Source organism: Miscanthus floridulus, chromosome 18 (assembly GCF_019320115.1).
Source record: "Miscanthus floridulus cultivar M001 chromosome 18, ASM1932011v1, whole genome shotgun sequence".
NCBI lineage: Eukaryota > Viridiplantae > Streptophyta > Magnoliopsida > Poales > Poaceae > Miscanthus > Miscanthus floridulus.
The window spans coordinates 38,782,247-38,795,179 of NC_089597.1; the positions used below are offsets into that span (position 1 = coordinate 38,782,247).

At 45.7% G+C, this 12,933-nt stretch overlaps 2 protein-coding genes across 2 annotated transcripts; one reads left to right on the forward strand and one right to left on the reverse strand.

The window, feature by feature from the left end:
* Positions 1 to 1,749: 1,749 nt before the first annotated feature.
* Positions 1,750 to 10,725, forward strand: LOC136522709 (uncharacterized). The gene is made up of 15 exons (XM_066516522.1): positions 1,750 to 2,021; positions 2,791 to 2,873; positions 3,436 to 3,594; positions 3,866 to 4,079; positions 4,161 to 4,247; positions 4,336 to 4,475; positions 5,252 to 5,332; positions 7,271 to 7,335; positions 7,605 to 7,780; positions 8,184 to 8,314; positions 8,423 to 8,510; positions 9,026 to 9,242; positions 9,598 to 9,704; positions 9,850 to 10,331; positions 10,419 to 10,725. Exons 1-14 carry the CDS (start codon positions 1,854 to 1,856, stop codon positions 10,255 to 10,257), a joined length of 2,124 nt encoding a protein of 707 aa, XP_066372619.1. The 5' UTR covers positions 1,750 to 1,853; the 3' UTR covers positions 10,258 to 10,331; positions 10,419 to 10,725.
* Positions 10,726 to 11,260: 535 nt separating this feature from the next.
* Positions 11,261 to 12,240, reverse strand: LOC136519585 (uncharacterized). Its single transcript, XM_066512968.1, has one exon. The coding sequence runs from the start codon at positions 12,145 to 12,147 to the stop codon at positions 11,638 to 11,640; it is 510 nt and encodes a 169-aa protein (XP_066369065.1). The 5' UTR covers positions 12,148 to 12,240; the 3' UTR covers positions 11,261 to 11,637.
* Positions 12,241 to 12,933: the final 693 nt, after the last annotated feature.

The following is a 12,933-nucleotide window of genomic DNA, read 5'->3' on the forward strand; positions in this document are numbered from 1 at the left end:
GATGATTCGAGTTTCATCGCTGACCCAGTTACCTATGCCAACGAAACCGAATGAAACGCGCATTGAGGGGCCGAGCGTTTCATCGCGAGATCCCGTGCGGCACCCGTCGGTCACTTGCGCATCGTCAACCCCTGTTCCCACGATCACCAGCGAGCAGCCCGTCGCACCGGAGAGGTCGCCGCGCCGCCTGCGTGTCGTGCGGGAGAGCTCGCCACGCCTCCCGCATGGAGCCGCTCCGGGGAAGAAGCCGACCCAGGTGATTTGACGAGGACCTTGCGACGGTGGTGGCAAGGTCGGTCCGTCGTCCATCTTGGCACCTCCACGCGTCCCGCGGCTACGGCGGCGTATTCTGCCGTGTCTCCAACCATGTCGTACGAGACGACGGACAAAAGCGGCGGCGGTTGTGCCGGTGTTCACGAGTGGACGAGAAGCAGAGAGAGGGAGGATAAGCATCGAGGGAGGATAAAGGCCTCCGTCCTTTTTTTTATTTGATGACACAAGTCCAGAGCTGAGGGACGTTTTTGCTTGTTTTTTTGGCGATATATGACTACGCATGATTTATTTTGCCAACATGGTCATGTTCCAGCATGTTAATACTTAGTTTAGATACGATGTCAAATGGCTACACAAATCACATGGCACATTTGATCACAGTACCATACAAGAATTAAATGTCACAAATAGTCTATGAAATCATGAAATGAAACTGTGCATTGAGAGAGTTTGTTTCATTCTTCAATTTTAATCTATAAAGTTGACGTGGCTGTGTTGGAAACTGGATATGAAACCTTACACTGACACTGGCCTTAGACGGACAAGTGAAGGAGAGAAATTGTGCATCATTTCCCCTCACCATTAGGGATTTCTCCTCACCACCTGTGCTGGTTGCCACTAGGCCCACTACTGCGTGTGAAACTTTTTTTTCTGTTTTGAATTCTGACGGGCCATATCCTGATGGGCCTCCGCCTCTGTTGATGTTCAGACCTGTGGTTTGCAGTTGCAGTTGCTAGTTCTTGTTTCATGAGCACGAGCAAAATTGCAGTTGCGGTTTTTTTTTTTTTAAAGGACAGTTGCAGATTGTAGCTACTGAGCAAAAGAGTTTTTATACATGATGAGAACTAGTATTGGCAAAACAGTTGACCGAACAAAGTCGTCGACGTCGACGTCCCTTTCCGGCTGACAACATGTCTGAAGCACAAATCTGCTCCTTAATTATTAGGTGCGACCAAGTAGCCCGTGTGTAGTGTGTACACGCGCGTTACGCTATGCAAGGTGCATGTGTTTCTGTCCTTTTGACGCAGTCCTTCGTTGAGCACCAAAAGCTTTCACGTTACAAAATGCCACGGCTGGCGGCTTCCGTATAAAGGTAAAAAGAAATATGGTTAGTTTATGCAAAACACGAAGCATGATTGGGCCCGATGCATTCACTTGGTACACGCTGATATGACGTTACCCGAGGCGGCGGCGCTACTACGCCCGGCGATCAGGTCTGGTGGAGGCGTGGAGAGCTCGGACGCGGTCCCGGTCCAAGTCCTACTCCATGCAGCGCTTACGTGAGTGAAAGGCGAAGTCGACAAGAAAGAGACGAGAGCTCGGATCACCGGGCCCCACCTCCTGACACGTGAGCAGCTGAACCGGTCCGGTCCCGGCCCCACCAGCCCCCCCGCCCACCACTCCCACCTCAAAACGCCAAGCATTTTTAAGAAGCCCCCGCCTCCTTCCCCCGCCACGCCGCACCGCACCGCGGAACGCCGGAACCAATTCATCCCTCTCCTGTCCATTCCACCATTCTCTTCTCTTCACGATTCCCATCGACGAGCGAGGCGAGGCGGAAGCCCGAAGCGGCGGCGAGGATGTGGGTGTTCTACATGATATCGCTGCCGCTGACGGTGGGGATGGTGGCGGCGACGCTGCGCTACTTCGCGGGCCCCGCCGTGCCGGCCCACGTCCTCGCCGTCGTCGGCTACGCGTGGCTCTGCTCCCTCTCCTTCGTCGTCCTCGTCCCGACCGACATCTGGACGGTGCGATCCCTCCGCCTCCCTCCTGCTCCCGCGCACGCTGCTACAGTGCAGAGTGTGCTAATGCTGCGTCGCCGCCGCGACCTCTCTGCCGCTCTGCATGCTTAGTGTGCGCGCTATCACTAACAGAGATCATTTCAGCGTACTGCGTACGAGCAAACTGTGTTGGTTGCGTTGCGCGCTCGTACTGAGAAAGTGAGAAAAGATGGGAGGCATCGTAGTTTGGATACTAGTAAAATGTGGTGTCGGAATTGCCGAATTGGAGTCTCGATGAACCATATACACATGCCTGTTGCTACTTGCTAGTTTGTTAAGAAATGATTTAAACTGGATTAACTTATGAGTGAATGGTGATTCGGTAGCGTACCCAGTAGTCTGGTAGATCATTATGAATGTCGATGATAAGATCCTGAAGGTAGGAATTCGTGGAAACAATCACAAGAGCGATCGGGATTAGATGGTGAAATCGTCAAATTGGTGTTGGACTGGTTCTATGACTTGTCAACGGAGGTTACTGTTTCTCCCTGCTGCTTAAAAACCTAAGCAAACAATCAACATCAATAAACCAAGTAGAATTTTGTTGTCTCTGTTTGTAGATACGCTTTATTAGTAGTATAATTGTGGATGGATAAGCCGACAAGGTGTTGTTGCTTGTTACGCTATGATGTGCAGTGGTCTGCAGGGTAGTCTGTTTTCAATCTGTTGGCCTGACCCGTTATAGTCTGTTTTCATTCTGTTGGCCTGACCCGTTATGCCATTATCTGACTTGCAGGCAATTTCTGGCAACGGCAAACAGAAGAGTGACGTTGGATTCTTTTGGAGCTGGTCATATTGGAGTACATTTATCCTAGCATGGTATGTCCGTGACCACAAAGGCTCGTGTTCCGTTCTCGTCCTTCTAGTTGCAGACTTGCAGTGCTGGAAGATTTGGAACAGCATTGCTGATGTTCTTTGTGTTTCTAATGATGAGCTCAAAACATGACATGTCCTTTCCACAACGTTAATGTAGTGTGAAACTGCTGCATAAGCATTGAACTTTTAACTGAACATTTTTTTAGCATTCTTTTCTTAAGGAAAAATTGTTCAACGTTTACTGAATATTTTTCTCTCAACTAGATAAATTGGATCCTTTGAGATGGTCGCTTGTCCTGCATTCTACCTATCTGTGGACGATATGATCAAATCCTGACATCCAGATCGGCATTGCTGTTTTCATTATCAGGATACCATATTTGTGGTGTGAACCCTCACTGACATAAGAAAAGTTCTTACTGGCCTTCCTAGTTGCCTTTTTTTTCTTCTTATGAAAAACTTACTTTCCTTTCGTCTCTCTAGGTTCACAGTTGTTAGGTCGTTTGTCGACATGTGCATTTTTGAAGTATTGCCATTTGAAAATTCTATCTATCTATCTGAACAGGTCTATTGTTCCCACTCTTCTGGGCTATGAAGATTCTGGAGATTTCACGTTCAGAGAAAGACTGAAAACTAGCATTCACAAGAATATGACCTATTATGCAATTGTTGGAGCTATCGGCCTTTTTGGACTCATTCTAATTATAATAATGCGGCATGATTGGTATGCTCCGATTGTCTAGTGATCTTGTATAGTCCTTGATCTATCTAATATGTTTATGCAACTTGGGCTCAAGTGATTGATGTGTTTATAAGTCAACTTTTTTTCTTAACATGATAATTTTAAATCGATAAAAATTCATCCACTTCCTTCAATATTTCTTGACAATATTTGCTTTATCGTGTCGAGTCCATTTTAGCAGCCTTTTTCGGAGAGGGGTTTATTTGAATTCTTGCTTCACTGTCTTAACTTTACATAATGCTACTGTTGGCAGGGTCCGTGGTATCTTGGGCTTTTCCATGGCATGCTCAAATACCTTTGGCTTAGTGACAGGTGCCTTCCTGCTTGGTTTTGGATTGAGCGAAATTCCAAGGAATGTATGGCGAAGTGCTGATTGGACTCGTCGCCTACAGTTTTTATCTCACAGAGTTTCGAAGATGGCTACAAAGCTTGATCATGCTCACCAAGAATATTGCAATGCAATATTTGTATGTACTTTTCTAGATTCGAAACAATCGTATCATGATCACTGCACATTTCTCTGAATGATTGTTCCTTTCTAATCTAAGGTTGTTCAAGCCACCTCGAATCAAATGTCCAAGCGTGACCCATTAAGACCTTGCATGGATATCATCAATAATATGCTGACTCAAATGGTATGGATTCTCAGGTACCACGTCAAGTTTCATTTAGAAATTGAGATTAGTCTTAATAATTCATTACCTCACATCTTTTTTTCCTCAGCTGGAAGATGATCCATTATTCAAGCCTTCTGGTGGGAAATTAGGGGAACATGATATGGACTATGATACTGATAATAAAACAATGGGTACGCTCCGACGTCAACTTAGGAAAGCCCACGAAGAGTATTATAGGCGTAAAAGGTATGCTATGATATTACATGTTAGTAGCCTTTATTTATATCATGCATTTTTAGTTAAAGTAAATTACATATTTAACTCCCTGAATTATCAGTGCTATCTAATTTAACCCTGAATCAGGAAACATTATAATGTTGACTAATGAATTATTATAACGGGAGCAATTATGACCCTGATGTTGGATTTCAAGGTGATTTTGTCTTGTAATAAGCCATGTCAGCCCGTATTATCACTTGTACGTCCACCATAACATTTCTACTAACCTCTTGCAGCTGAGCATAAAACTAAGTGAATAAAATTAAATACTTCTTTGAACCCGTCACTGGCCCCTGCTCGCTCTGGAGTCTGGACCAACAGATTTGCTGGTACTCACCTGTAGAATAGAACAGGGGATAAAATTGTCTAATGATTGTGCAGCTGGTGGCCACATTTTTTTTCGTTATTGGCGTGCTTATTGGCAAAGAGCATATTTCCCTTAAACATATTTATATTTAAAAAATAATAATGGAGAAACTATTTTGAAATCACTATCAAGATTGGTTCTACTCTGGCTTTGATAGTTCAAGGGTAACATAAAAGGTTATGAATTCATGGTGGAAACCACACATGTCAAACTTGTGTGGGTAATATACATATGCATGCTTTATTTTTAGTAAATTCTCATTTATATACTACTGTAGTTTGATACAAAAACATTTTTTTAAAGCAAGAATCCAAACAATTTTGCCTCTAGTTATTTGTTCCCATCTGCTGTTTAATTCTGTGCTATACTTTTGCAGTGATTATATGACTTGTGTTGTGGAAGCCCTTGAACTAGAAGACACTATTAGAAACTATGAGCAACGTGATGCTAGCGGATGGTGAGTGTTGTTTATATTTGCATAGAAATAGTTATGCCCGTTCATGAGATCTATTTTCACAGTGAAAAGTAATCATATGACAGCAGAGAAATTTTAGGTTTAGCACAGGTAGTTACAGGTCTTGACTATTAATAAACCTTCAATGGGAAACTTTAGAAGTATTTTGATGTGTCTTTTGCTCTATCTAATCGGGGATTTTATTTGGTACTTTTTGTTTTTGGATTAAATAATAATTTTAGGTTTAATTTAATCAACAGATAAATCATAAGAGAAATTTTATAATGGTTGGAAAAAATATGAGCCATCCATAGAGTAAGATAGGATGGTGCAAAAATACGAGGTACTCGTATGAAAGTACTTAGAAGTACTAAATAGATGGAGATAGTACCAAAATTAGATGGGGCTAGTACCAAAATTGGTGGACCAGTTCTGAATTATTCTATACTTATATTTTTTTGGATAAGGATAAATCAGTAATTTCAGTATCTTCATCACGCGCCGCACGGCCTCTACGACATCGTCCGTGCCGACTGCCGAACGACCCGTCGTCATGCCATGCCACGAACGCTCCGCGACGTGGCCCTGGTTGACTGTGAACGGGAGCATGACCAGCAGGTACGGTGGCTGAACCGGAGGCGCTTGAGAGTTTGCCGCTTCGGTGGTACCATTGTCATGGTCACCGTCGTCGTCCCGGCGATCTATCGTCCGGCAATAGGAGGCCAGTGAGCTGGACAGGCTTGCGGTAGAGCTCTGCGAGCAGCGGAAAACACTCGGCCAGGCTCCACCTCCGAGCAGCTGCGTACCAAGAGGAAGAGGAGGCGGCAGTGCTGCTCGGTCCGCCAGAAGCGCTCGGAGTCAGCGAAGCGGGACCGGATGCATTGAACTGGGAGGCAGCACGGCAGCGGCGATCCAGGAGGCCTCGTGTCAGCGGAAGGCGAGGCCGCGACTCCGCGAGGGTAGCTGGGGAGGGGAAGCCGAACCACCTCGGCATCGGCATGAAGTCCTCGACGGTAACACGGGGGTGAACATACGGGTGGTTGACGTTCTCCTGACGTGATCCCAAGTACGCGAGCATGCATGGTGGCCGTGATGATTTGGAACGTCGCACAGGCAACCTGAAATTTTGTATTTGAAACACTTAGGCATGTTCGTTTCGCACGGAATCCAGGGCCGGAACCGATCCGGCCAGGAAGGTTACTCTATTTTATACGGCCAACCGTCGTTAGGAAGCTTTCCAGCCGGGAATTAGTCTAAACGAACGGGCCCTTAAGCGGCGAGCAGTAGAGAGAGTTCAGGGCGGCGGCCTTGTATCGGGGAGTTTGGGGCGGCAGCGTTTGACAGCTCGAGCAGAGGCGTCCGGCTCAGGCCAATGCCAATACGAAAAAAAAAAACTCACATGAGAGGTTTAAGGTAATCTCAGTTACCAATATACCCTCCATAATACAAATTCCATTTTATAAATATAATTCCTCAATTAATTAGCTGGAAATTATTAAAAATAAAGTACATAGTGGTACCAAGGTACTTTCCCAAACATTGTAAAAGAGCTCATTTCATGAATACAAACTGATAAACTAGCACTAGCAGCAGCAGGAGTGATAGATGGTACTGCATATGAACAAAACATGTTTGCTGGGTTTGATTTATCATGCAGAAGTTATAAGTAGCGTTAGTGATATGAGCAAGTGCAAGTCCAACATTAGAAACTTTTTGCTACATTGGCCCCTTCCAGACTTGGATGGTAATGAAACATGGATATTTCTACAGATTTTACCGTGGATATTTTGTGACATTTCAGCATATGTGCATTAAATTTTGTCCGAACTGCCTCAACACCAAGTCTTGCAAGCTGGTTAACAACTTATCATCATGAGAAACAATATTCCAAGAGGTCCGTTTCAAGCATCTGTGTATCTCATTTATTATTAACTTTTACAGGAAGTATCTGTCAAGTTTCAGGGAAAATCGATCAGGCACACTGGGTTCTTTCCTTGACTCCACAGGTATTTTTCTCCAATTTAAACTTATGTGTCTATCAATATGACGTAACAGCTGGAGATATCTTGCAAGAATCTACAAGTTGTACATTTCACATTAATTGATGACTCCTAATTTTACAGCTGAAAAGTGTTTCAAGAAATCTTATAGTGAAGATACGTTATTATATACAACACTCTCATCTAACATATCCAACGCATATAGGGTTCTGAGCTAACCACCTAAATTTTCAATAATTCATGGTACTGATTCAAAGGCACATTGACATTTTCAGAGTTCATTTGGCGCTGTTTACTGAGAAAACAACTTATGAGAGTACTTGCTGTTACCCTTGGATGTGTCTCGGCTTCCATACTGTTGGCTGAGGCCACTTTGCTGCCAAGTGATGTTGATCTGTCACTTTTCTCCAATCTTATAAATGCTGTAGGAAAGCAAGAAGTTCTAGTCCAGGTAAGAAATTTGTCCATTCAACTGCTGCAGCTTTGCCTTGGCGTCATTGGTTATTAGTTTCGAGTAAAATATACACATGGATCCCACTTTCACACACACGCACATGTTCATTTCTATAAACATAACTTCTTTTGCATGAGATTTTGTTAATCCTTTGCTTCTCAATTCTATTCGTCAATGGTCATATACACAACTGTTGTGCTTTAACATGTGAAAAAAAATTCCTGGCGGGTTGTCAAAATTTGTTTTTTTCTTTAGGATCAAACATTGCTGTTGCTTGCCATTCTTTTTTTTTTTACAATACTGTTGTTCATTCTGCTTGATGCAATTTCATGAAAGAAAAACTTCCAAAACAATAAGTTTAACCTTATTCTTTTTGCTGATTAGAGTTGCCTCTTAACAGGTTGCTGCGTTTGTTCCCTTGATGTATATGTGCATCTGTACATACTATTCACTGATTAGGATAGGGATGATGCTGTTATATTCGTTGACCCCAGGACAAACTAGTTCAGTCAGCTTGCTTATGATCTGCTCGTAAGCTTTCCAGTTTTCCACCTTTTGATACTTTGAATGGCATCAATTGTTAAAAGCTCCTTTCTGCATTATACTAATTCAATTTTTACATCAAATGTTTCACTGCAGAATGGTTGCAAGATATGCACCACCCATTTCTTACAACTTCCTGAATCTCATTCACCTTGGTGGTAATGCTAAAACTACTTTCGAAAAGGTGATAATCTTTGCATGTTCCTCTTGTACTGTTTTCACTACATTATTGGCATAAAATCAATATGTGGTATTTGAGTAGTCATTCTTGATCTCAAACTTTCATAATTGGTGTTGGGTTTCTCAGAAAAAAATTGATGAAAATATTTTTATTTTTTGATATTTGGTGAAAAAAATACCATGATTTTTGTGCACACCAGGAAAGAGAGGTAGAAAAACACTAAATGATTGTGAGTTTACAGTTTGCATGCCAAATACAGGCCCCGGTTAGCATTTAGGCTCTTTCAGATAATCACTGCTCCAAAAATAATCAAATTCATCACCTTAATTTTGTGTACCCTATAAGGAAATAATTAAAATACAGCGACACCTTTTTTCACTGCAATTGCAGAGTGCAGGATTTCTCTTGTCCTTATATTGGTGTTCTAGCGTTGTTTGAATGTTTTTTTCTTAATCTTACCATTACCAGATATGTCCCAGTTGACTGCTTGACTGATCATCTCTTGTGCTAATATGTAGAGAATGGGGAACATTGATGACGTTGTTCCTTTCTTTGGGAGATCCTTCAACAAAATCTACCCACTCATTATGGTTGTTTATACTCTATTGGTCGCCGGAAATTTCTTCGAGCATCTGATAGACTTTTTTGGGAGCTTGAAAAGGTTCAAGTGCTGGACTGACCAAGAAGAATATATGGATGGGATGGATCCATCTGGAGTATTTATTCTTCAGAAAGGTAAGAATTTCATTATGTACACATGACGATATCTTGTCTTGTTACCCCACATGCCTCCAGTAATTTGGTACCGCTTCGCTGTTACGCGCTTATTGGGATTTCAGTTTCCTCTGTCAATAATCAACTTATCATGCTTACACAGACTATTCCAAACCCTGCTTGGTTTCGGAAAAAAATAATCAAACCCTGCTTGGTTTCGAAAAAAAAAAAAATCAAACCCTGCTAATGGTTTCGGAAACATCAAGCCTGTTGCTAATGGTTTTTTGGAAACCCTGCTTGGTTTTAGAAGTCATTTTGCTCCAGCGATGGCTTGTTCTATAGATATCGTCTGATGTATATCTGTTTTCTTCTGCAGAGAGAAACTCCATGGAGCAAGGACGCAAAGTCAGTGAGCATGCGACTCCACTAGCAAGAAATTTCAGCTGTCTAGGCAAAGACGTCGAATCTGGAAACATACCACAGGTGCGAATTAATTTGGCTGCATCATAGTCCTTTTTCAGCAACTGTGGCCTCCCAACCCAAGCCTTCTTTTTGGCAGAATTTGAGCTCAGATTCTAGTCCATTTGGAGGTTCCACTCTCAGCTAATCTTCAACTTGTTCCACACAGAGTGAAGAAACAGTGGGGACGAAGCCGGAACGAACCGCCCAGCCGAAACACGGTGGCGATGCTGCCCACAGATATTCTTTAGTCAGGGAACAGTGCAGCAGTCCGAAACCAGTGGAGCAAGTTCAGAAGGAAATTTCACCGGCCTCCATTAAGCTTGACACCGAAAATTCTGAAGAGCCGGCGCCAGATTCACCGGCTGACACGGCCTCAAGGTGGGCCTCAATGAAGATGGGTCTTCAGAACTTCAGAGCAAGCATGGGCTCCAAGAAGTTCCTCCGTTTGAGCCTGTCTCCTAGAGCCGGGACGAATGAATCTGCTACGGAAACACTCGATGAGATCTTCCGTAAACTGAAACGGCATTCGAGCAACGCGGATGCCGATCACCTCGACGACGATGGATTGCCCTGACGAACGGTAGGGGCAGTAACACAAACGAGCGTAACACTGCTGAGAGACCAGCAAAGATCTTGACGTATCTCAAGGTATTGGAAACAGGCCCTTTTCGTTTCTCTTATAATCTGTCTTTTTCAGCTTCTTTTTTCAGTCGAAATAATATTTTTCTCTCACAGCAAATCAGCCACAGAACAGTATTTTGGCTTGTTTTTTCAGCGAAGACGGGGGCCAAGAATGCTCGGGTTGTGAAGGAGTACTAGAGGGTAGTAGAAAGTAGAAACACAAAGGAGTGGACACAAGTTGACAAGATGACAGTTGACAGGGACTTGACCGAGGTACAGAACGTACAGAATTGTATGCTCGTGGGGGGACCCAGGTTACTGGTTCATTTGGAGAAGTGTAAATATGAACATGGAACTGGTGTCTGCTAACGTGAGGGTCTGTCCTGCGCGTAGGAGGCTAGAGGTGTAAATGTACAGTACGTGCAAGTCCTTAAGTATCATCTGTGGGATGCCAGATGTGTTTCTGATCATTGCATAATCTTGGTGCACTGCATTTGTCATACACTCATACTACTATCTGATTGCTTTACTCAAAACAGATAACTCCAAAAACATCCGCGACGGAGAATGTATAATAAACTCCCTAAAGAAAAGAATAACGCATAATGAAGGAATGGCAAAGCAGTGACTTAGTTGTACACTACTCCTTTATCCGAGAATATTAGTTACACCTGCCATGGAAGACAAGTGTCTTTTCTCAGAAAAGCAAAAGTTGGGGCCCCGGCCCCTGCTGATGCAGCAACTATTTGTGCCTTACGACTAGAAAATGCCCGCCACTACATGCCAAAACAGGTAAACAACCCGATTGCAGCACGGCTAGTAGTTAATAACGGACCATAAGCCTGGAACAGGTGAACGATAGTTTGTTCAGAGATCATGGCAGCAGAGTACTGCGAAGGAGCGGCGAACAGCCAAGTGCAACCTTTCATCCGGGGGGCTCTTTGGCACGGCTTATACCGGCTTCGGCTTTATCTATTTTGCGCACATCGAGGTACTGTTGCGTGAAGTCGTTTGGTAAGCCGAAGTCGAAAAAAGCCAGTTTTTCTGGTTTCACCGGCTTTGGCTCCACCGATGAAGCCGTTTTGGATGAGCCGTGCCAAAGAGGGCTTTAGTATTGTTTACAAAATGGGCGAGGCATTAGGCTGCCTTTCGCCACCCGGCCATCCATTCCACGGCAGAAGCAGTCACAGGACATTGTGAAAAGAAACCGAAAGATTGCTAGTAGTAATCAACAGCGTAAACACAGGAACATCACAGAACCGAGCACCGCGACGCGCTCGTCCACGATCCGCATGGTCTCCGTCGGTCGCCACCCCCTGACCCTGATCGAGCATCACACCACCGGCGCCCGCTTGTGCTGCGCGGCAGCGGCGGCGTTCTGTCTCTCTGCGGCCACCGAGCACACGTCTTTCTTGTGCCAGCCACCGTGGTGGAGCTGCTGCTGCAGCCGCGCCCAGAAGTTGCCCCTCTTCGCCTTCCTCTCCTCCTCCTGCTCCTCTTGCTCCTGCTCCGCTCGGCGGCCCGCGGCCAGCGCCGCCGCCTCCCTGCCCTCCTGCCGCAGCAGCAGCGCGAGGCTCCCGCGGCGGGCCTGCCGTGGCGCCTGTGCCGACGACGACTGCGCCACGGTCTCCTCCCACGACGAGCACGGCGAGGAGCCCGACGATGACGAAGACGCGGAGGCGCCGGCGCGCGGGGAGCCGGAGGCGGCCTCGGCGGCGGAGAGGCGAGACAGGCGATCGCGTAGGCAGAACGGGCACACCCCGGCCACGTGCCGGTGCTTCTGGTGCCTCCTGCACCGCGCGGGGTCCGCCTCCTTCGACGACTTGCCGGCGCCGGCTGCCATGGTTGGCGATCGGGCAGGGCAAGAAGCACGAGCGCAGCAAAGGCCAAGAAATGGGTGGGCTGGGGTTGCGCGTGCGTGCGGGAGGTGGTGGTGGACTGGTGGTGGTACGGCGTGGCCTGGCCGGGCGGGTGCGTGGTCCTATATATGGCGCGGGAGGCGGGACCTGGAGCTGGAGAAGTTGCGCGGACGCGGGCGGAGGCGGAGCCAGTGGGCAGTGAGTTGGGTGTCGGGGGAGCGTAGCAGTTGGGGGACGTGGGGTGGTGGAGTGCGTGCGTCCATGGCGTGGTTGGAGCCTCCCTGGGGGTTCGGTTTTGGCTCAGCTGGATGGGGTCCGTCTGGCCGGCCGGCCGGTGGGCGGCGGGGAGCGCACGCGCACACAACCACACGTCCTGGACCTGCAGGACCTGACGACAGATGTTGCGGTGGGCAGTGAGTTGAAGTGTTGAACCGCATCATCCAAAACTACAAAATCAGGCAATAGACTGATGATCGGTTCATAAGCAGATACTGGCACGTACTACGTACTACATACTTCAGATTCACAATAACAGAAGGTATATAGAAGACTCTTGAGTTGAGCCATCACAGTGCATTGTTGTAGAAGAATCGCTATAAAGTTGGCAGTTGTAGATAGCGTGACTGTGTCTACCAACAACATTGTGTTTCAGTGAAAGATAGCACATGATTGTTTACTGGTTACAAAACGTACAATTTGTAACGGAGAAAAAACCATATGTTTTAACACAAGCTAGCACATGATTATTAGTTGACAGAGAAAAAACTGTG